The 22,357-nt window shown below is 37.0% G+C and overlaps 1 protein-coding gene across 18 annotated transcripts in view; it reads left to right on the forward strand.

Annotated features, from left to right (window-relative positions):
• The window catches only part of rapgef6 (Rap guanine nucleotide exchange factor (GEF) 6), a 132,267-nt gene that overhangs the window by 77,521 nt on the left and 32,389 nt on the right, over positions 1-22,357 (forward strand). For 10 of the 18 annotated variants that reach the window (XM_032575529.1, XM_032575531.1, XM_032575532.1 and 7 more), the window contains 11 exons: positions 2,732-2,863; positions 7,064-7,244; positions 9,721-9,857; positions 11,662-11,820; positions 13,115-13,267; positions 15,961-16,125; positions 18,250-18,357; positions 18,447-18,650; positions 19,073-19,181; positions 19,805-20,048; positions 22,159-22,170. In XM_032575529.1, the coding sequence (XP_032431420.1) occupies positions 2,732-2,863; positions 7,064-7,244; positions 9,721-9,857; positions 11,662-11,820; positions 13,115-13,267; positions 15,961-16,125; positions 18,250-18,357; positions 18,447-18,650; positions 19,073-19,181; positions 19,805-20,048; positions 22,159-22,170 (1,604 nt within the window). The remainder of the gene's footprint in view (positions 1-2,731; positions 2,864-7,063; positions 7,245-9,720; positions 9,858-11,661; positions 11,821-13,114; positions 13,268-15,960; positions 16,126-18,249; positions 18,358-18,446; positions 18,651-19,072; positions 19,182-19,804; positions 20,049-22,158; positions 22,171-22,357) is intronic. The other 8 variants (XM_032575538.1, XM_032575547.1, XM_032575540.1 and 5 more) reach the window with 1 other exon arrangement.

Below are 22,357 nucleotides of genomic sequence, written 5' to 3' on the forward strand. Positions count from 1 at the left end.
AACTTCATTATTTAAAGGTTTCGTCTCCTTTTTATTAACATGAATTATAATTTTGACTGTTTTTGTGCAGATTTATTGGAAACTTGAGGCTAAAATAACCTCTGTTGCTGAAAGGTGGTCCAGTATTGATCAACTATTGAAATTCGATACTTTTACTTCCTCAAGTTTTCAGACTTCTAAGACTTAAAAAGCAAATGTTAAACTTTATTCCTTTTGCCATTCACCACATGAATGAGGCTCAACGCACCAGTTTTCCATTTTAGGCTCCGTCTCCCAGTGCTGGCAAATATATTGGAAGAAGGGCTCATAACTTCTCCATCATACAGGAATCAATATGCATTCGCTTTGGTGAAATTAGCAATTATTCACTGTCGTCCTCATTCACACAGAAACACGGTAAACATGCAGTTAGTCAGCAATAAGTATTAGGACTAATAGCAGAGTGATGTGTAAATGTGATTGGATGTAATTTAATCAATAACACCAAGACTGCATGTTGTCTTTGGGTCAATAAGTGAATCACACAATGCATTATTCTGCTGTGCTTAATAGGAAATGGATTTCACTTAAAGGCGTCTTCAGTCAGGACCTTCACCTCGTTCCACAGCCAATATTGGAGCGTAAATGTTAAAATAGCGGCCTTTAAAATTACAATACTGATCCTTAATTGCTTTTAAAGAAACAGCTGTGCTATTAATGTGGTAACATCAGAGTCTGAATCGAAGAAAACCACAAACATTTCATATTTAAATAGATGCTGAAGCACAACGCTGTATACTGAAGACTGATTGATATTGCCTTAATCAATAACAATCAATCAATCAAGTTTATTTCTAGAACACATTTCAGCAACAAGACAGCTCAAAGTGCTTTACATTATGAAAATAACATATTTTAGGGCTGCAATTGATCAATTATTGTAACGATTAATCAATTAATCAGCAGATTTTTCATTTTACCACTCAAAACTTTTTGCATAATATTAGAAACACATTAAAATATGTAAATAATTCAATTCTTTTTTTTTAAATAATTTGAGTTTATATACTCAGTTAATGATTAATCAGTTACTAAATTAGTTGACAATTATTTAAGTAGTAGATTAATCGTGATTAATCGTTTCAGCTTTGACACTTAAAAAAATTTTTTTTAACTATATTACTTGATTTGACCATTTTCCACTTTGGTTTTGAAAGGTCGTATTTATTTCAGCTGTATTTTGGGGGTAGAATAATCCAGTCCAGCTTTGAAATGGAGCTGATTTAGAATTTTTGTAAAAATATCTAGGAAATCTGCCGATTAGCCAACTTTAGCTATTAGTCTGATAAAATGTGGAACCAGCTAGCTAAATATGTGGTACTAAAATGTTCACAATGTGTTTCACTCTGGAAACATATGGCACTGGAATTTTCTATGAAGCCTAGCAGCTACATGTAATTTGTAGTTAAATTTAGTGCATTTTTCTTAGTAATGTGCGTATTAGACGTTAATGACATGAACTTCATGGGGTCTGTTGGTGTTTCCCTCCAGGTTTGAAGATAGTGAAGCTTAAAGGTTCATCAGGTTGTGCTGAACATCAGACCTGTTAGGGGGAAAGCGCCAAGAGGGGATAACCCCCAGACGTAACGTCTTTAATATTGCATGAAGCCGCTGTGGTTCCTCTGCTGCTGAGCTCCAGTTCGGCTCAATGAGGCTTCACATGCGCAGCAGTCAGTGCGAGCGTTTACGGTTGAGCGGTCGCCACGGTGTGATGTGGCGATGGAGGAGACGAGCTGCAGGTTATCTTGGTGCCGCCGGAGAACGTCGTCCCTCACCCTGACCCCTGACCCCACCGTCCCTCACCCTGACTCCGCCATCCCTCACCCTGACCCCTGACCCCTTACTCCGCCATCCCTCACCCTGACCCCGTCGTCCCTCACCCTGACCCTTACTCACCGTATTGATTACAGATTATAACTTAGCATCAACAAAGGCTGATGCAGCGGTCACTTAAACTTAATGTTTTTGACCAATTTTGAGAAAAATGTTCAGTAAAATCTGAAAAAATGTGGAAATCTGTGTGAGATTTTGAGAATTTTTGAAAATCTGGAGGAACTTGTTAATGTAATTTGGGCCACATAAAAAGCTACGGCGGGCCAGATTTGGCCTCCGGGCCTTGAGTTTGACACATGTTTTTGGACCATAACTAGAACCATGGATCAACTAAACGCCCTTAAAGTGAATGAGTGCGTCAGACTCCGTGTTGCTCTGGAGGAACTGCAGCAGTGCAGTTCTCATGTTTTTAAAAGTCAGTCGACTTCAGACTCCGAGTCCGAACTGTTGTCTGGAAACGAGATCTACGCAGTGGAAGTTTTCTCTAATGTAAGAGAGTAAAAAGCTTTAGACTGGATCTGCTTTTTCCTTCATTTCCCCCAGAAATGTTTGATTTCATGTGACGCTTAATTGCGAACAGTTTCTGTTTGACTTGCTTCTGTCTGTGTGAGAAGAAAGTCAGGATTTACACCAGAAGATCAAATCAGTCGAAACTGCTGGGTCCTGATTTACGGCCGTCGGAAGTTATTTTCTGCAGTTCTGGCTTTCAGCCTGATGAAAACCGCTCCATGCATGCATGCGTGCGTGTGTGTGGGTGTGTGTGTGTGTGTGTGCACATTTGTGTTTTCCCTCTGTAATACTGGGAATATTGGAAAACTCATCCTCTTTACTCTGTGTGCATTTCTTCCTGTGTGAACAGCTTCCTGCCGATCTCAATAAGATGCACCTGACGGACCACGCCCACCAGCAGGTGATGCACATGGCGCCCAGCCAATCAGGGTGCAGCATAACCAGCGACTCGGGCAGCAGCAGCTTGTCGGACATTTACCAGGTGGGTTCCCCAAGAAAAAGACATTTCTTTGGGTCACAGAATCGGCTAGGAAGATATTTCTATGTTCTGTTAAAAAAGCTACAGATGAATAAACGATCAACGCTTCTCTCCCATGTTGCCATTAATAAATAAAAAGGAATAAATTATGAACCCTGCTAAAATTAGTGACTTGTTTGCTCACCTGTTGCTCATCAGTCAACCTTTAATCCTTCTAATTATTGCTCATCAGTTCTGATCTTCCAGCTGTGGACTAAAGGTCATGTGTAGGAAATAAACCTAACCTTTTACAGCGCCATCTTTCCTCCAGTTAAAGTACTGTAACCTAATCGTTGGTTAGGTTACAGGTATTGGTGGCCATTTTGCAGAAACTGTGTTGGTGTCGATCTGATATTGTAAACTGTAAGCTTAAAATTATTCATTCTCCTGCCAAATTAAGGTTAAAGAATAAATCAATTAATCGCATGATAAATTAAAACAAACTCAACCATTTCCATTTGCATGATTTATCTTTCTACCAAAAATTGCAGGATAAACTCTTTAATCTGGTGTTTTGGTCTCAACTAGCATTTTTTTTGTTTACATTCATTTTATTTGTTGTCTGTTTATTTTAGATATTTAAAGTTTTCCAGTTCCAGTGCTAAATGTTCATAACAATTTAAAGTTTGATATTTGAGAATATTTTCTTGCATTATTATTATGCCATTATCATTATGTTACTCGAAAATGGATTCAAAACAACAAAACTATCATTTATCACAAAAACATCTGGGACAATTTATCATCCAACAAAGTTTGTTACTGTGACAGGCCAAGTAATCTTTTAATTTAACCAAATTTTTTATTTTTTTACTGTTTCATCAGTAATACTAAAAGTAATAATATCAGCCGTATGGAAGTTAAGAAGACTTTTTGAAATCTTAAAGCAAAGCTAAGGCTTTTCAGTTTGTAGGGAATACACAAACCGACGTCTGTTTAGGGCTAGCAATGCTAGCAATGCTAATCTTGCTAATATATGATTCCAAATGAAATTAAAATTTTAACTCAGTCATTTACAGTTTTGCTTTGCAGCAAGTACTGCTGGTTTAAATATGAGTAAATAACAACCGTTTATGCCAGGAAGGCAAAAAAATATATATTTTAAATACTGTTGGTTATGAAAATTGTATCAACAGCTTTAAGCTTCACAAAACAAGAAACCGACAACTTTCTGGTGAGTGTGTCTCTGTTTACAACTAATTCTCCAATCAGTTGTGTCAAATAAAATAAGAGCCTTTAGTAGATTTAGAAAACTTTGGTAGTATTTCTTCACTCTTGTCTCCTTTAATTTTGAAATAGTTTGTTCCTCCCCTAATTACTCCATTGCAGCAGATAGAGAGGTCACCTTGCACGCCTCTTTCTCTTCCTTTGTGTCATTTCTCCAGTATTTACCAGCTCAGTGTGCTTCCACAAGCCTCTCTTGAGTGCTTGAAAGACTGAGAGTCAATAACAGAGAAAAGAGAGCGTAATAAACCTGTCATCTAATCGTTTTAATCCACTAACTTTTCTAATCTCCGCTGTTTGAGGAGAAAGCCGTTATAAATCCAAGAATGTTTCTTTTAGCCTCCACAAGCTGAGGCTTACCGTAATTATTTGGCCGTCCCGCCCTCCATGCTGTGATTATAAATGGATTTTAGAGTTTCTTACTGACACAAGGTTGTTTATTTTAGGTAGCTTTAATCATGGCAACCAGGAAGGTTAGTTTGTTATTGAGCTGATTTATGATGTGTTGACAAAGCTATTAAAGTTGGTTACATTTAAGGAAGAAAAAAATATTTCATGCATTTTTCTTAAAAATAACCCGTTAAAGGTGCAGGATGCAACTTTTATAAAAAATATGTTTTTAACATATTTGTTAAAACTAACAGTTTATGAGAAAAATAATCTGTGAAAAGATCAACCTCGTCTACCTCTTACCTGAGCTACAATTACAGTCTAAAGAAATGTACCAAAAACAACCAATCAGAGCCAGGAGGCGGGGCTTAGCGCTGTCAGTCAACCTCATTTACTGCTAAATGTGATAAATATTGACAGGAAAAGCAAAACAAACAAAAAAATGAGATACAAAAACAGACCAAAAAATAAAAAATAAGCTAATTTATCCCCCTTTTTTCGACCTACTGCAGGATTTTTGTCTGCCTGGTTGTTTATGAGCAGCGCAGGTTATCCGGGGTCTGACATTTAACACAGAGCGCAGATCATTTCACCCTCAGATTAGGTATTTATCACACGGATTTGATCCCATCGGCTTGTTGCTGACCCGGCTCCGTGTTTGTTTACAGCTGTCTTAAAGGGCTGACCCTTCCAGTCAGCTGCGCGCCTCAGCTGTCACTGTTTCACTGAGTTTCTCCTATGCATTTATATTCTTTTTAACCTCAGAAGTTTGTTTTTCCCCAACTTCTGGACTTTTGGCCTTTCCTCCCTCAGTTAGTTTACATTCTGAAGCAACTTTTGCCACATCTCTCTTCTTCTTTTTAACATGAGGTGTTTTCTTTGGATTTGATGTCATTCATGTCGAGGAAATATCCTTTGAGCTCAAACTTGTTTTGACGTTGGTGAACTGCTGCGCAGTAACCGATCAGGTGTGAGTGGCAGTGAGGGGATGTTCACCACAGGAAGTGAGAGGGAGGAAAATGAGAATTTAGTGAGCTGTTGCTCTTTTAAACTAATTTTTAACACTGTTGTAAAAAAAGTAATTTTGAATGATTCAGAGTCAAAGTCTTTATTTCTTCCTGTAAGGATGACAGAAACTAATCACTCTAAGTTTTACTAGGCAATTTTAAATCAGTAAATAATAAAATATATAGTAATTTCATTGTAAATGATGGATAAAAGAGCTCCAGAAGCTCAAATTTATTAAATCATTTACATTTTCTGTAAATTTGGGATTTTGTGTTTTGGCCTTCACATTTATTTATTTGAAACAGAAAACATTGCGCAGGTGGAAACTTCTTTACTTCTCCAAACTAATTTAGAAAAACAAAAAGTTTTCTTGCACCAGTTGCCATATACTGCAGATTTTTCTCCTCTATACTTTTACTACTGCTGAAATTGTGGGACATGTGAGAACTTCATCATACAATAACTTTCAAAAATATTTACATTTTCATAGAAATCTGAAAAGTGTGGCATTGGTGGCCCTGCCACTAGAGGGCTCCACTTTTAACCTCCAGGTTGCTGGTTTAATTCCCCCCTGCTCCTTCTGAGCCTCATCCTGCCAACCTGGACCTTGAGCAGCCAGAACATTTGAATATTCAGAGGTTTTGGACGCCAGAATGTGGTTTTACTTGGAAACTCCAGGTCACAACATAGTAGTGGAAAATATTCATAGAAGTCGAGGAGATGCTACTTCTGACCTAGTTTAGTTTTGAACTTGTGCTATAAAGATTGTTCCAGATATAAACATAGTTCTCTGTAAATATTCTGGGTATTTTATAATGAAGTATGGATTTTTTAAATGATTTTTTTTAATGTGTTACACTAAAACCCACAGGCAAAATGCATTGACCTTCAAATTCCCAACTAATTCAACATGGAAAGAATTTTAACTGCTAGTTTAGTTTTTTACTTTTATTATAAAGACCGCTTTTATTTTTATTTCCCATTTTTATGTTTCAAACACAAACTTTAATATACTTTGTTTTGATTTTATGTGACAGAACAACAGAAATGGCTAACTGGAAGAAAAAGTAACATTATCAGCTGCTTTTACAAATAAAATCTGAAAAGTTGATTTAATAAATCAACTTTAACTGCAACTATAGGTTGCAGTTAACGTTGTCCAACTTTGAATATCTTTAAGCTGAAATTGCAAAAAATCTCCCCTTGATGCACATTGTTGTGTAGAGATAAAGTTAATGTTTATTTGTAAATTTTGGCGCTTTTTTCCCACCATGATCATTGTGTTTAGAGTTTGGTTGCAGTTTTCCTCCAAAAATTAAGACCAAAATTTAAAAATGTATCTCATCCGACCATATTCTGGCTTTTGGTGGTTGTGTTTTATCTCTGCAGAAAACACTAAAACTATAATAGCAGTTTTAGCTGCTAAAACTGCTATTAGTTTAGCAGCTAAACTAATAGCTGCTTATTGTGGGACACCTTATTGTCCCACAATAAGGTGGGACAATAATCCCACCTTACTGTGATTATTTGTGTTTTCTTCAGGCCACAGAGAGCGACCTGGGAGACGTGGATCTGTCTGGACTTCCAGAGGCTCCAGTGGACAGCGAGGAAGAGGAGGAGGAGGATGAAGACCTGGAGAGAGCGTCAGACGGACTTCTGGGCCGGGACCTGGTCCGAGAGTGTCTGGAAAAAGACCCAGCCGACCGCAACGATGACGACATCGGTCAGTTTCATTTGCTTTTTTTAAATTTCAGTTTTTACGTTTTATAAGTTTTTCAATAAAAAACTTCTGAAACTTTATCAAAAACTGCAGGTGTGTGTCGGAGTCTGTTTGAATGAAAACATGGTTATTTTTCATTCAGTGGGTAGAAAATACAGACATTTTACTCAAGTAAAAGTAAAGACAAAATACTCCTAAAAGTAAATTTTTTCAAAAAAGTTACTCAAGTAAATGTAACTAGTTACTCGCCAACTCTTATATCAGTCAATGTTTACTCAGATTTAAGTTGTTTTTATGACAGAATTTCTGATTTCAGCCTCTAGTTCAGTACAAATTACCAAAACCTTAATCAATTTGAATTATATTAGTAAAAAAGTAAAAAGTACAGTGTTGTAAAAATACACCACATTTTTTTCCAAAAAGTTAGTTGAGTAAATGTAACTAGTTACTACCCAGCTCTGGAATCGGCATTTGGTGCACCCCTACTGATCAAATATCCTATAAAATTGTTAAAAATGAATTTGGTGTGTTTTTTGTTGCTCTCTGTTGCTATTTTCTGACCATCAGTCGCTCAGCTTGAACACACAGGGAACCCTCCCCTCAAAAAACCCCCTGCAGAGGTATCTAAACAGCAGTGCCCTTCTAATGTGTATTTTTAAGCAGGCAATCACTTAAACGGCCTCATTAGTGCCTGGAGCAGAAGGTGACCACATCAGAGAGCGAGGCGCGGCGGTAAAGGCCTGGCCTGCTGCGTGCCCACCGGGTCTGCCGGGTCTGGCCTTTTCACCGCCTTCTCTTCAGCTCATGAATATTATGTTTAAAAGAAGAAAATAAATCTAAAATAGCATTATTAGGGGTGCATTTGATTTAAGTATGAAGAAACACTTTATTTGAAGGGGTGAGCCTCACATGCCACAAACATGAAGGAATCTTCATCAGCTGTTGTCATTAAGTGTCATTGGTAAATAATGACACTTTTAATGCAAACTTCCATTACAAATTGCATTAAAAGTGTCATTATTTACCAAATAATGCTTCATGACAACAGCTACAAACATTCATGAAAACTCCTTCATGTTCATGATATGTCATGCTTAACAGTGTTAGTTTAGTTAGTTAGTTTGACTTTATTGAACTTAGTGTAATAAAAGAATAAATGGTTACACAACCAAATGCATTTAAGAGAAAAGCAAACAAAAGAACAACAATACTAAAGTATATTTACACGTTCAAAGTGCATGTCTGAAAAATATTCTAAATTTTAGCTTTTTTTAACAACAATTTATCTGACTAAACTGGTCAACATAGATCACCTTCATGGAGTAGAACATCATTTGATTTATGTTTTTCATTACATTACATTGAGATTCTATTTTTATAAAGACTTTTTTTGCATGTGTTATATTTGCATAGTTTAACTTCATGGTTGCAGCACCATTCTGCAGATAAAACCAAGAAAGAGCAAACTCAAGAGGTGTCTTAGAAGAAGAGTAATAAAATATAAAACTACAGCAGTGAGGGTGTGAAGAAAAAATGTCTTAAAGCAGTTGAGCAGTTTGGATCAAGGTCACTCTGTTCTCCGCTGCAGCACAGATGAGGCAGATTCTACGTCTCTTATGGGATTCCACCTTTATGATTTATATACACTTCTACCACAGTAATTTCTGCTCTGGTTGTCATGTTTTAAAAGAGGAACAACTTCCTACACTGCAAAAACACAAAATCTCACCAAGGATTTTTGGTCCAGTTTCTAGTGCAGATGTTTTAGTACACTTGAAATAAGACAAACTTACTTACAAGTAACTTATCGGCAACTTTGCAAACAAAAAGTCTTGTAATAAGTGAAATGATCTGAACTAGATCTGGGGTTGCTAGGTAACGGGCTGGGCTTGGCTGGGGTTGCTAGGTAACGGGCTGGGCTTGCCTGGGGTTGCTAGGTAACGGGCTGGGCTTGGCTGGGGTTGCTAGGTAATGGAACAGTTCTCTTTGTGAAACAATCTGCCAATGGAAGTAAAACTTTCTCATCAATATTAAGGAATTATTGACTTAAAATAAAGGCCTATTTATTTTTCTTTTAAGGTAGTTTGTCTTGTTTTAAGTTTATAAAGATATTTGCAGAAATATGAGCTTGTTTTAAGTCCATAATTCCTCAATATGAATGAAAAAGTTCAGATTATAAATATGGGGGGAATGTCTTGTGGTGAAATAACCTGCCAATGGAACAAGTATGTTTGACATAAAACAAGCTCATATTTCTTTCTGAAAACTTGTAAGTTAATTTTGCCTTATTTCAAAAGTACTAATATATTTCACTAGAAACTAGACCAAAAGTACTTGGTAAGATTTTGTGTTTTTACTGCAATGATGTTTTTATTATATCTCTATTTCTGTTGTTTTACTGTAAAATTTTGCAGAAAGAGAAGCTTTAAGAGATGGTACGATTCTCTTCTAACAAAGTTATCGTCTCTTTGACAAACAGAACAACTGCTGGAGTTTTTGCACCAGCTGCCTGCGTTCGCCAACATGACCATGTCCGTACGGCGAGACTTGTGCAGCGTCATGGTGTTTGAGGTGGTGGAGCAATCTGGCACGGTCATCCTGCACAACAAACAAGAGGTAGGAATGATTTTACATTCTCATTTCAGAGAATATTTATCTCAAAAGTCAAGCAAGACACAAAAGACTGAGTTTTTTTGAAACTCTCAAACAATCCTTTGGGATTATGGATTTCTGCTTTTAAGAAACAAGCCCACACAAACAGATTCACCCACAAAAAGTCAGGAACATTTTCCTCCACAGCTGTCCTTTCCCAGCATTCCCTCTGGGAAACTAGCATATGGATTGGACATGTTAATATTGATATTAATATTGCATTTGATATTTTGCATGAAAAAGGCTGGATACTAAACACCTTTTGTAAAATTTGTGTTGAAAAACTTTTGTTTTCTATCAATAATTCTCTCTTAATATAAACCGTAATATAACTGCTAGCATATTTTAGGCGAAAGCAGTAAATGAAGGTTTGAAGGAGCGTGTGCTTGCTTCTCGATGTGTGCAGAGCCACTGCAGCGTGTTAGCGCTGCCAGTCACTTGAGCTGCTACAAAGCAAATTAATTAAGTTACATGTTTGAGAGACAAGAGATCCATTCTGTCTGTTTTCTTCCACACAGCAGCAGTAAAACTGAACGAAAATTGATATCAAATCGACCATTTCTGAGATCAGGAAGACAGGGATTGATCTGACCATTGGTAAAACAGAGACTCTCTCAAAACATGTGTATTTGAACAGCTGTATGTTTGTCTGTGTGCCTCCCTGCTGTTTCTGTCAGGTCGATTGATGGGCAGCGCTCCTCCACTGTGTCTCTGGATTCACATGGTGAATGTCAAAGAGAGGCACTTGGCTCCACTCAGAAGTCAAAATGACTTGGCTGAGTGAGAGCGAAAGGACAATAAAGAGGCTAAAGTGGTTTAGTAGAGGAGAAAAGAGCAGGGACGTGCTTGAGAGGAACAAAAAAAGCAAAAATAGCTTCATTTTTCACTTGCGATATCATGGTTGCTAATTATTTTTGCACATATTCATTAAGTAAATTAAAAATAGCACAGCAGAATTGCTAGTTAGCAACTTTTGTGTGCTATATATTTCTACGTGTGGTTGATTGCCTCAACTATTTCCTTTTCTTCACCTCCGAGAAACAAGAGGGGCAGCAAGTAAACGGCAGAAATAGAAACGATGGGGTCGAGAAAGAGAAGAAAGAGAGAAGCACTCACAAATATCAGTGATGGCTGCAGAGGGAGCCCAGGGTTCGTTCGCCCTCCTTCCTGAGCGAAGTAAAGCAGTTTCTATTTAAAAAGCAACCGCTGGAGACATAACTCAGGAACACAACGCGCTAGTGCCAAAATATACTACAAGTTCATTTCAAATTTGGTAACAAATGGATGTTTTGACTACAGACCAACAACCAACCCTGAATTCACAAGCGTTCATAGACACGTTGCACAGCAAGATTTTTGCTGCAGAGCAAAAAGCTGCTAGCTAACATTGACTAGCATTGGTTTTAGGTGTTCAGTTGTCAACATAATGCGCTAAATCTTAAATGTGTGCGTAATATATAAAAAAATACGACACAGTGCTTTGCTAGTAATTGTCAACACTTTGACAACTAGATTTCAAGGTTAGGAAAAAGTTTTCATTTAAAAACATAGGAAGGGAGAGGGAAGTAGGTTAATTATGCTAGCTTGACTATGACAACCTCAACATGTAGATGTGCTGCAGGTTTTGGCATGTTTTGTTATAAACAGCAACATGTCTGTATTGTTAAACACCTGAGAAAACAGTGCTAAGAAGCAATTAAGACCCATTTTATGGGATTAGCTGCTGGAGTCACAGAATAATTTGCTGCTGCTGTTCGTCTGTCTGCAGCTCGACCACTGGTATGTGATCTTGAATGGAGCCGTGGAGATCAGCCACGCAGAAAGCCGAACAGAGACTCTTTGTATGGGGAACAGCTTTGGCATCTCGCCCTCACTGAATAAGCAGTACATGAACGGAGAAGTTCGCACCAAAGGAGATGACTGCCAGGTAATACAGATTACTACATATTATTTATAAGCATTGATATGGTAAAGATTAACCCAGCATTGCCCCTCCCTTATATATTTCTGTGCACTGCCTGTCAGCTGATTGAAAGAAAACACTTTTACCTTGCTTACAAGAAAGATCATTTTGACTGTTAAATATTTCCTGCTGCAAAAAAACGCAATTATTTGTGGTATTACTGCTACAAAAGTAACACATTTGTAAAAATACAGAAGGCCAACTACAAAAACTAACAGGCTAGAGGTTAGCACATAGCCTAATTCATTAAAAGTTTATTTTTAAAGTGCAGAATGGCTGGTGTTTTTTATTCTTTGCTGTAATAGCTCCATAAAGTGTACAACAGTAGTTAAATAATTATAACTCTGACTGATCGGCAAGCTTTAGCATTTTAAGGATTTTTAGCTCCTTCTGTTCACTAAAAGTTTTATCATGAGTTTGAATGAACTTTATGATTCTTTTCTTATAAGTTATAATTTTTTTGACATTAGTAAAAACCTGACCTGGCTCTATGATTTCTCCTTCCTATAGTAAAAAAAGACTGATTATCTGATTGACACTTCCTATTTTGTACACAAAAATGAGTCATTTCTGTACAGTATTTATTTTTACAGCTACTGAATCTTTTAATTTTAGTCCTGCTTTTCTTTAGCCTGTAAAGTAAAATGTGTGTCATGGAGCAGAAATGCCAAAGTTGAGTTGATTTCATTTCTGCTTTTCTTCTTAGAGTTCATGTCTGCCTCTGCAGCTCAATCATTTCTCCTCCTGCTTGTTGTTTATATAAACTTTTCTTTCTCAACAGAATCCCAGTAACAACAGTTTCTTTGTTAGAGTGACATTCTCTAAAAGAAAAAACACATTCTTAATATAATGGCGATGTGAAAAGTCACAGAAGTTCCCTTTGTCCACACCGACTAGTTCCTCAGCGGCACATATCGTTTCCTTACCACACATAAACAGGAAGTTGCAGAGGTAGACGTTAGTGAGACAAATGCAGAAACTGATGAGATAGACAAGAGGAGCAGGTCATGTTTTAGCAAATTCTTGTTCAACTAGCTGAGATGATTTTGGACCTTCATTTCTCCCAGTTCAGTTTTATTTCAGCGAGAGCTTTCCGCTGTCAGACATTTCCTTCCTCTGTCTGTGCGATCCTCCCATGCCTCACTTTGCCAGCTCTCATGCGTCCACTTTGCTGTTATTTGAGTATCCGAACGTGGTGCAGAGCAATCTTCTGCTCTACTACAAGTTCACCCGCTGTCCGCATGTCGTCCTCGACCAGTTCGTCTGCATCGCCCAGGAGGATTACTGGCGCATCCTCAACCACGTGGAGAAAAACACGCACAAGGTGGAGGAGGAGGGGGAGATCGTGATGGTGAAGGAGCACCGCGAGCTGGACCGCAGCGGCACCAGAAAGGGACACATCGTCATCAAGGTTTGTGGCACAGTTACATGGACCTGAGCAACTTTTTGAAAAAATTTACTTTTAAGAGTGTTTTATTTTTTAGATTTACTTGATAAATTTTATTACGAAGGATTTCCACTCTTACTTGAGTAAAATTTCAGGATTTTTTTACCCACTGAATGAAAAACAAACATGTTTTAACATAAATTCACCAGACTCAGACACCCAGCTGCAGTTTCTGGTAGTTTTTTATTGAAAGAAATCGATTTGGAAACGTTTTCGTTTGCCTGATTTTGTTATTTTTAGTTACTTATATGAATTATTGTTATTTTGGTCCTTAAACTACCAAAATTTCCACTAAAGTTTATATTTCGGTCTGTCTGATTATGTAGTTTTTAAATATGAAATAATTTGGTCAGTTACTCAGTATTTGAGTAGACTTTTTACCAAATACTTTTTACTCTTATTTGAGTATTTCTAGGACAGCTACTTTTACTTTTCCTAGACCAAAATATTTGTTAGGATCTTGTGTTTTTTTTTTTTTTGTGGTGCTCAAATGTTTCCTGAAAGAATGGTTACATTTTTTGCTGTCAAAAACTCTGCAGACTCATGTTTAAATGCCAAAAAGTTGGACTTGAGTCTTTTTCCAGCTATATTGCAACATTATGTACAATTCTACTGAAAGACAACTAAAAGGAAAACTAAAAAAGCTGCAATAACCTGATTGGGTAAATGTGCAAACTAACAACTAATGTTTTCCTGCAGCTCCTTGTGATTTAATCTCAACATCCCACATCTTGATGTGTGAATTTCTGATCATTTCAACAGACTCATTCCCGTACACGGTTTTGGGAGATTTTTGGATCTGGATATTTCTTGAGAAGAAAACTAATTTGTTTTTCTTTAGTCTAGAAATAAGCTGAAGGAGAAGATTGTTGCCACAATCTTTTAGCAATCCTTCAGTGTTGCTGTCGGTGTCTTGGCAGACTCTCTGGCACACTTTCAGTGATTATTCTCATCACTTTTGGAGAAATATTCTGTTTTTCCATGTGGATACAATATGGAAGACAGTCAAAAAGTGTTTTTTTAATATAAACATACCAAAGTCAAAACCAAGTTCTATTTAACCTCAATTTTGACTCAAACTCTTTAATAAGAACGTGAACTCTCGTATAATTTGAATTTATTGACTTCACTCACTCAAGGCTCGTAAAAAAACATACAATACATCTGCTCTGTGTTCGTTGTTGATCATTATGGTTGCTAGCAGTTTATTGTTTGCCGGAGTATTTTCTTGTCAGCTTCCTGAAGCCCTTTGATCCCATCGCCACAGCTCCAGAGGTTGCCACGTATCGATCAGCTAATGGGCCTGAACGATTCTCTCCGCTGCCTTACCCGAGGAAAGCTGCTGGCTCTAAATCACATCCACTGGGGATGAGTCAATTCACAAGTGTTAGCATTTCCGCTTCTCTTTCCTAACTTTGTTCTTTTTTTGTGACCGACACAAAGCAGTTGCGTCTTCTAGTTTCTGTTCCCCAGTCGGACAAATCGTTTCCTGCAGAGTTCGCCACTGGGGGGAGGTTAACAAACTTGGTGAAGCAGGAAGAGTAGACGTGTCTTGAATGTTGTACATCGCCGCTTGACATTGAAGTTTTACACCAACCAGGAGCAATAATGCTCAGGTGTTATGTGGATTTACCCTTAGATTGGTTTGAGACTTCATCTGCCTGGTTCTTTAGATTATGGGTGGCTGACGGCTCCGCCCGCAGTTGGTCTTGTCATTTTCATGATTAATGTTAACATCATATATTCACAGCAAAAATACAAAATATTACCAAGAAATTTTGGTCTAGTTTGTTGAAAAGATAAATATCTTTTCAACAAGAAATGTTAGGTGTTAGAAGTCAATAGTTCCTTGATATAGGTGAAAAGGTTTTAGTTCCATTTGCAGATTCTTTCAGAAAGAGAACTGTGCCGTTACCTAGCAACCCCAGCCAAGCCCACACCGTTACCTAGCAACCCAGTTCTAATTCCTTTGGCAGATTATTTCACTTATTACAAGACATTTTTCCCATTTTACAAGTGAAATAATCTGTCAATGGAACTGGAGCTTTTTCATTTATCTAAAACAAGCTCCTAAATCTTGGTTAAAAGCTGTTTGTAAGTAATTTTTTTTATTTGGAGTGTAGTAAGACATTTGAACTAGAAACTAGACCAAAATGTTTGGTTTGTTCTTCTGTTTTTTTGCAGTGTTAAATGTGTGTAATTACATGTTTTTAGTGTGTAAATCTTTTGTCCTTTTGTAATTGTTGCAATCTTTCCTTAAGATTTTCATAAAGTCATCATCTTATGCCTTTATTCTCATATTATTTCGACTTTATTCTTGTTTTATTTCAACTTCTTTCTCATATGACCTTATTCTTGAAATTATTCTCATTTTTCAAATTATTGCAACTATATTCTCTTAATTTTTATTTTTCCTATTATGACCCTATAGTACTCCATGGTACAAAGTAATGCATAATTTCTTAAAGATTTTACAAATAAATGTCTGAAAGTTTGGTTTAAATTTTATTCAATCCATGAGAGTCAATAATTTCAGGTTGTGTTCAGTTCAGTCAGACTGGATTTGGGTTTGATTTAAGTGGCAAAACGTCCTTTTGCACCGCCTGAATGAATGTCCTCTGTGTTGGACTTTAATGAAGCTTTCTGTGTGTTTTTAGGGAACTCCAGAGCGTCTGATCATGCACCTGGTGGAAGAGCCGTCGGTGGTGGACCCCACCTACATCGAGGACTTCCTGCTGACCTACAGGACCTTCCTGTCCAGTCCCATGGACGTTGGCAGGAAACTGCTGGACTGGTTCCAGGTGGACTGCTTCCGGGACACGGTCAGTTGGGACTGAAAAATGTCTGTTTCAGGGCGATGGCTAACTAAAACTCTGTTTGGTTGAAGGTTAAAGAAAAGCAAAAGCTTCCTTTAAAGGGAGTCTGCATACAAATAACGGCTCAACTTAACCTCCATTATACCAACGCAGAGTTCAACCACCAGAGTTGGGAAGTAACTAGTTACCTTTATGCAATTACAATTACTTGAGTAACTTTTTTGAATTAATGTACTCCTAGGATCATTTTTACCTTTTACATTTACTTGAATAATTTTCTGGTAAGTTTCATAAGTTTTTTTTATTATTGAAAGAATCTAATTTGGAAACACATATTTTGCCTGATGTTGTTATTTTTGTTACTTATATGAATTATTGTGATTTTTGTCATTAAAATATCAAAATTTCCACTTAACTGTATATTTTAGTCTGTCTGATTATGTAAGTTTTAAATATTAAATGACAGATAATTTGATCATTCAGCACTTTACTCTTACTTGAGTAATTTATTTAATGACTAAAAATATGTTGAAGTATTTCTACTCTTACTCTCTCAACATTTGCATAAATCAGTGGTGTCTAAACTTCCCTGAGCGTCAAAACTGGTAAATCAAATCTACAAAATCCATAAAAAAATATGTTTATTGTGGTTTTTTATTTTTGTTTTTTGTTTTATCTGCAAAACAATAAACACAACTTCTGTTCAACAAGGATCATGTTCAAACTGTAAAAGAAAAACAATTTCAAAAAGTTTTGGGGTCATTAATTGTCTTCTACTATGTAGCCCAATTTTTAGCATTCTTGACCTGTGGTCAGGGGCCGAACAAAGTCATTTCAAGGGCCACAACTGGCTCCCGGGGCCACACTGTGGGCATCCCCGGCCTAAAATCAAATTTTCTTATATTGTCATGATTGTCGATCGCAGCTTCATGTGTTGAGCCGTTTACCTGCAGATGGATGCAGGTACAGCCAGCTCAGCTGTCTGCGAGCCAGTTACTGATTGGTTCATGCCTGATGCTTTAACCTGAGGTTGGTGTTGTTCTGTCAATAGTCGTTACTTTGACATCCAGCCTGGGAATCAACAAACTGGATCCAGAAGAAAGACGGTAGCAGAATGTGAAAACGGCAGGAAAAGACGGAAATGTTTGTTTTTTAGTGTTTTTTTCTCTAATTATGAACTAAAAGACAGTTAGGATTAATTTAAAGGGGCGTTTTATGTGATGAACATCCAATAACTCAGCTGTTGTTTTTCTTTTGTTGCTGTATGAATTGATTTTTTTCAGAGAATAAATCTGTGATGGATTTATATCTGTTTATCTTTGCTGCTAGTTGCTTCTGGTCCTTCAAAGTCTGTTTTCCAAATGTGAAGTATGGAAAACAAAAAATATATTTGGGGAAAAACTTTTGTAACTCCTGACTTTACTCCCTATTTATTCTTCCATCCTTCCTTCTTTGTGTCCTTCTTTCTTTCCTTTTCTTTATTCATTCCATCTTCCTTCCTTGCATCCTCCCTTGTTTCTTTTATAATATATTTATTTTCTTCTTCTGGTCTTCTTTCCTTTCTTGTCATTTTCATTGCCTTTCTGTAACTTTCCGTTTTTCCTTCTTTCCTTGTCATATCTTTTTTCTTTCCTCCTTTGTCTCCTGCCACCTTGCATCTGTCCTTCCTTCTCTTACTTCATTTCCTAGTTTAGCATTTCCTTCCTGCTTTCTTTCTCTTCTTTCCTTTATGGTCTATCTTATTTCCATTCAGTGTTGTTTACTCTGCGCTGGTGTCATATGTATAATTTCAGAGTGAATATTATATTTTATATCTTAAATTGAAGTAAATTACTGTTAAGTCTGAAAAGGTTTGGTCATTTTACTTCAGTGCAGAAACTCTGCTGATATCCTGATCTTGTGATCTTCTTGTAGAGCTTTGAAATCATCCAGTGTTTATCTGATGCGACCAACGCGATGCTCTAGAGACGTAAAGACCTTTCACTCTGCTCTATAAATACTCTGGTGGAGCTCTTAACACGTTTCTTGTCAAACTATACAAATAGCTTGAGGTTTTTAAATAAACCAACAGGGACACAGAGCATTAGAGAAACTCTTAAGGTTAAATGAAGCGTCTGTTTTCTCACTCAGGTGACGAGAATAGTGCTGCTTTGGGTCAACAACCACTTCAACGACTTTGAGGGCGACTTGGCCATGACTCGCTTCCTGGAGGAATTTGAGAAACATCTAGAAACATCAGTAAGAGCAAATAAGAATAATGACCTAAAGTTCTGCTCCTCTTTTGCTTTTCAGATTATAATTCTGTTTTCTGTCTTTCTCTGTGGCAGAAAATGAAGGGTCATCTGAGGTTGCTGAACATTGCATGCGCAGCCAAGGCGAAGTGGAGACAGATCACGCTGCAGAAGGCGACCAGGGATTCGCAGCTGCATTTCAGCGTGCAAGGAGGCAGCGAGAGAGGATTCGGCGTCTTTGTGGAGTCGGTGGAAGAAGGAAGCAAAGCAGCAGAGACTGGACTCAAGCGGGGGGATCAGGTGAGGTGGCGCAATGAAATAAACATTTAAATATGCAGCTTTTATTATTAGAGGATCAAATTCCTACAAGTTTTACATTTAACCAGAAGAGGATGTAGATGTACTTTCTTTGTCAGGATGACTTCTTTGTCATGACTTGTTTAGTCATGACAAAGGAGCAGAGTCATAACTTTCTGAGTGAGTTGCTTACTTTTGACTGACCTTTGACCTTGGAAACGCTGGTGACAACATATCAGGAGCAAAGAGCAGATAGGGTCAGAGTGACTTCTGGTTTTCATAGCTGACCTATGACCCATCATGGAAGCAGATTACACAGCAGATGAGCCAAATCATTTCCACCAAGAAAATATAATGAAAAGTTATAAAATGTGACGATGTTACATTTACATTATAAAATCTATTTTTAATCTGTTTTGTTGCAGATCATGGAGGTTAATGGTCAGAACTTTGAGAACATCGCCTTGTCCAAAGCCGTGGACATCCTGAGAAATAACACACACCTTTCCCTCACCGTTAAAACCAACATCTTTGGTGAGTAAAGCTGCATTCTTACTTTACCACAAGCTAAAAATAGTACCAAATGTTTTTTTAAAAAAATATTACTTAAATGGTTTGGCTTGGTGGTTACCAACTCCTATTGGTAACCACTTCACATCTCAGTTGTCTTCAATCTTTTTCGTAAAGTTTTATGTTCTGAGAAAAAAAAGTCAAAATTCTGGAAAAATAAGAAATCTGGGGGGAAATTCTGAATTCTGAGAAAAAAGTCAGAATTTGAGAAAAACAGTGAAAATTATGACCTGAAGATTAAAGCCACAACTCTTTTCTTTTTCAGTGGCAGTAATCTTCTCCTGTAGTTTTCTGTATTTGTATTCTTAAATTAAATCAATGTAAAATCATGTTCAGTATTAAGAAGTACTGTTTATTCAAATTTTAATGGTTTATTAGTAGGTTTTATAAGTACATTTTATCACAACCGGCCCTTTAAGGACATTTCATAATCTCAATATGGCCCAAAATAATAATAAGATTGACATCCCTGCTCTAGATGTATAAAGCTGATAGTTTTCTGGTTGTGATGAAACAAAATAAAAAGATTAAAAAGTTCAAAAGCACTGTAACCAATATCTACTCTTCATTTTGCTCCGACTCTCCAGTGTTCAAAGAGCTGCTGAGCAGGATCATGCACGAAAAGAAAAACGGTGGCCCTCACATTCCTAAGATCCAGGAGAAAAAAGGCAACCGTTTCTCCATCGCCGACTTTTCCGGAGACATCGAGTTCCCCACGGACAGCAAAAGCACCCGGAAGATGAAAGCGAACACCGTGTCGGGGGGACGCAACAAGATCAGGAGGATGCTGGAGAAAACGCGCTTCAGTATACTACCGCCCAAACCGTTCAGGTAACGCTGGGTAGGAATCAGTGGGAAATAGAAATAATGTTTTCTCTAATGCAGATTAGAAGCATAAAGAAGCTACAATTTAGTGCTAAAAACCAACTTTCTCAAAAACATGACTTAACGTGATAAGATTTGTGCTAAATTTTAAACTTTATCCTCTGACAACATGATCAAAAATTAAAGTTTTTACTTTTTTATGTTTTTCCTGCTGGTATAAGTTAAAAAAAAACAAAAAACAATTGAAAGATTTCACATCATTACACATCAAAATGTTGGTTAGTGTTTCATTTATTATGTTTCTAAATCATTTCTAACCAGATGAGTTTTTAGTCTGGATTTAAAGGAACTCAGTGTTTCAGCTGTTTTACAATTTTCCAGAAGTTTGTTCCAGATTTGTGGTGCATAGAAGCTGAATTCTGCTTCTATTCTATTCAGAATGTTTTTTTTAAAGTAGTTGGTGTTTTACAGACAGTTTTAAGTGAAACAACAGCAAAGTGTCGTCAGTATATAATCATCCTGTAATCGTTAGCATCAGCCATAACGAGCCGCCGTGCCGCTGGAGCAATTGTGCAGATGGAGCCCGTATTCGATTTTCCATCCGTAACGTGGCGATCCAGATTTGATTTCATCATTTCATTTTCTCTCCATGCCTCGTTTAACTGCAGGCTGCGGCAGCGCTGCAGAGACAGCAGATCCTGTTCTCACCCTGTTAATTACGCAGCTAACTCACTCAACACAACACACACACGGCCGCACACACTCCTGTCTCCTTCTCACTGCTGACTGAATGCTCTGAGGTAAATCATTTGCATCAAACCTCGACGTTCTCTGTCTCACACCAAACATCGGATGGCTCTTTGATCCAAGCTCAGCTTTCAAAGGTTCTCCACTGCCATCTATTTATCAGCTGAGCTGGGATTTTCATCTCCTTTGTTCCAGCTGAAGCCACATCAGGGGACTAGATGTCTGATTAAAGGGACCGGATAAGATAATAGGAGTAAAGCAGGTTATTGGGGCCAGTCAGGATTCACCAGTTCCTTTCATGAGGAGGAAACTTGATAGCGTTTGTGTCTGGGTGTATATCCAAACAATACATTAAGTAAAAAACATTTATATGGAGAGCAATTAAAAATAACATGTCTGCTTTCAGAAAAATACTTGAAGTTTAAATTAAAAGCAAACATATTCCACTTTTTAAGGCATTATGAGTTGTTAAAGTTTTATTTTTGTGGTGGAAGTTGACTCTGTTAAGTACTTATTTTTTGTTCTTTAATTTCAGATTTATGTGAAAATGTTACCGCAAAGTTATTTCTGTTTAAGTTTGTGGAAAGATTTACATTGCAGAGTTTAATTTTTTAATAATTTCTCAAACAAAATTCAACAAACCCCTTTAAAATTCTCAATAAAATGGAAAAACATTAAACCCTCTGTTATAATTAAAAACCTTCCAACTCCACAGCTTTATTTGTTTACTGCAATATTTTAATTTCTTTGAAATAAAAATAAAGAAAAAATAAAATTTATAATAAAATAATCAAATTAATAACATTAATAAATAAATAGTAAAATAAAAAAATCTGATTTTCAGTTTGAAAAAATCTCATTTATGTGAAAAGTTGTTATTTTTCCATTACTGTCAGATTTACAGCTGAGTTCATTCTGGGTTCAAATCTTCTCAGACTTCAGTGATTTAAGTTTGACTGTTAAGATTTGAAGCCAACATCAGTTTATGAACTAATGGGACCATTAAGATAATAATTCAACATGTCTCTTAATTAACCTATTCTGATTGTGAAGCAATTTATTTAATGCTGTAATCATTTCAGAGAATAATAATGATTTGCTCTTCTGTTGATGTAATCTTAATAGGTTTGTGACTTTATGACATTTTTCTGCATTTTTTACAGCAAACATGTCGTTACTTTTCTTTCATAGTTTGGTAAAAGAAATTTGTTGTTTCTGCTGTTCGATGTGAGCATAAAGGAAGAAGCTTTGACCCGTTGCTGCATCTCCTCCGCAGATCTCCGTTTCTTGTTCTCTTAGAAATAATTTCCTGCCTTTCATGCGTTTTAAATGTTGTCTCTCTCCTATCTGTCTGTCTCTGCTGCTTCAGGGGCCTGTTTGGGTAAGAAGAGCTCTTGTTGTGTAATTCCCCATCCTCCAAATGTGTCAATGTGCTCAACAAGCTGCCAAACTAAGACACAAACTCATCAACACACCTTCATCTGCACTGCAAACATGTCTAGACTTTATTTGTATGTTGTTTTCTATAAACTGGAGGCATTTATTTGAATATGAAAGTTAAATAATTT

This window comes from Xiphophorus hellerii, chromosome 11 (genome assembly GCF_003331165.1).
Source record: "Xiphophorus hellerii strain 12219 chromosome 11, Xiphophorus_hellerii-4.1, whole genome shotgun sequence".
Classification (NCBI taxonomy): Eukaryota; Metazoa; Chordata; class Actinopteri; order Cyprinodontiformes; family Poeciliidae; genus Xiphophorus; species Xiphophorus hellerii.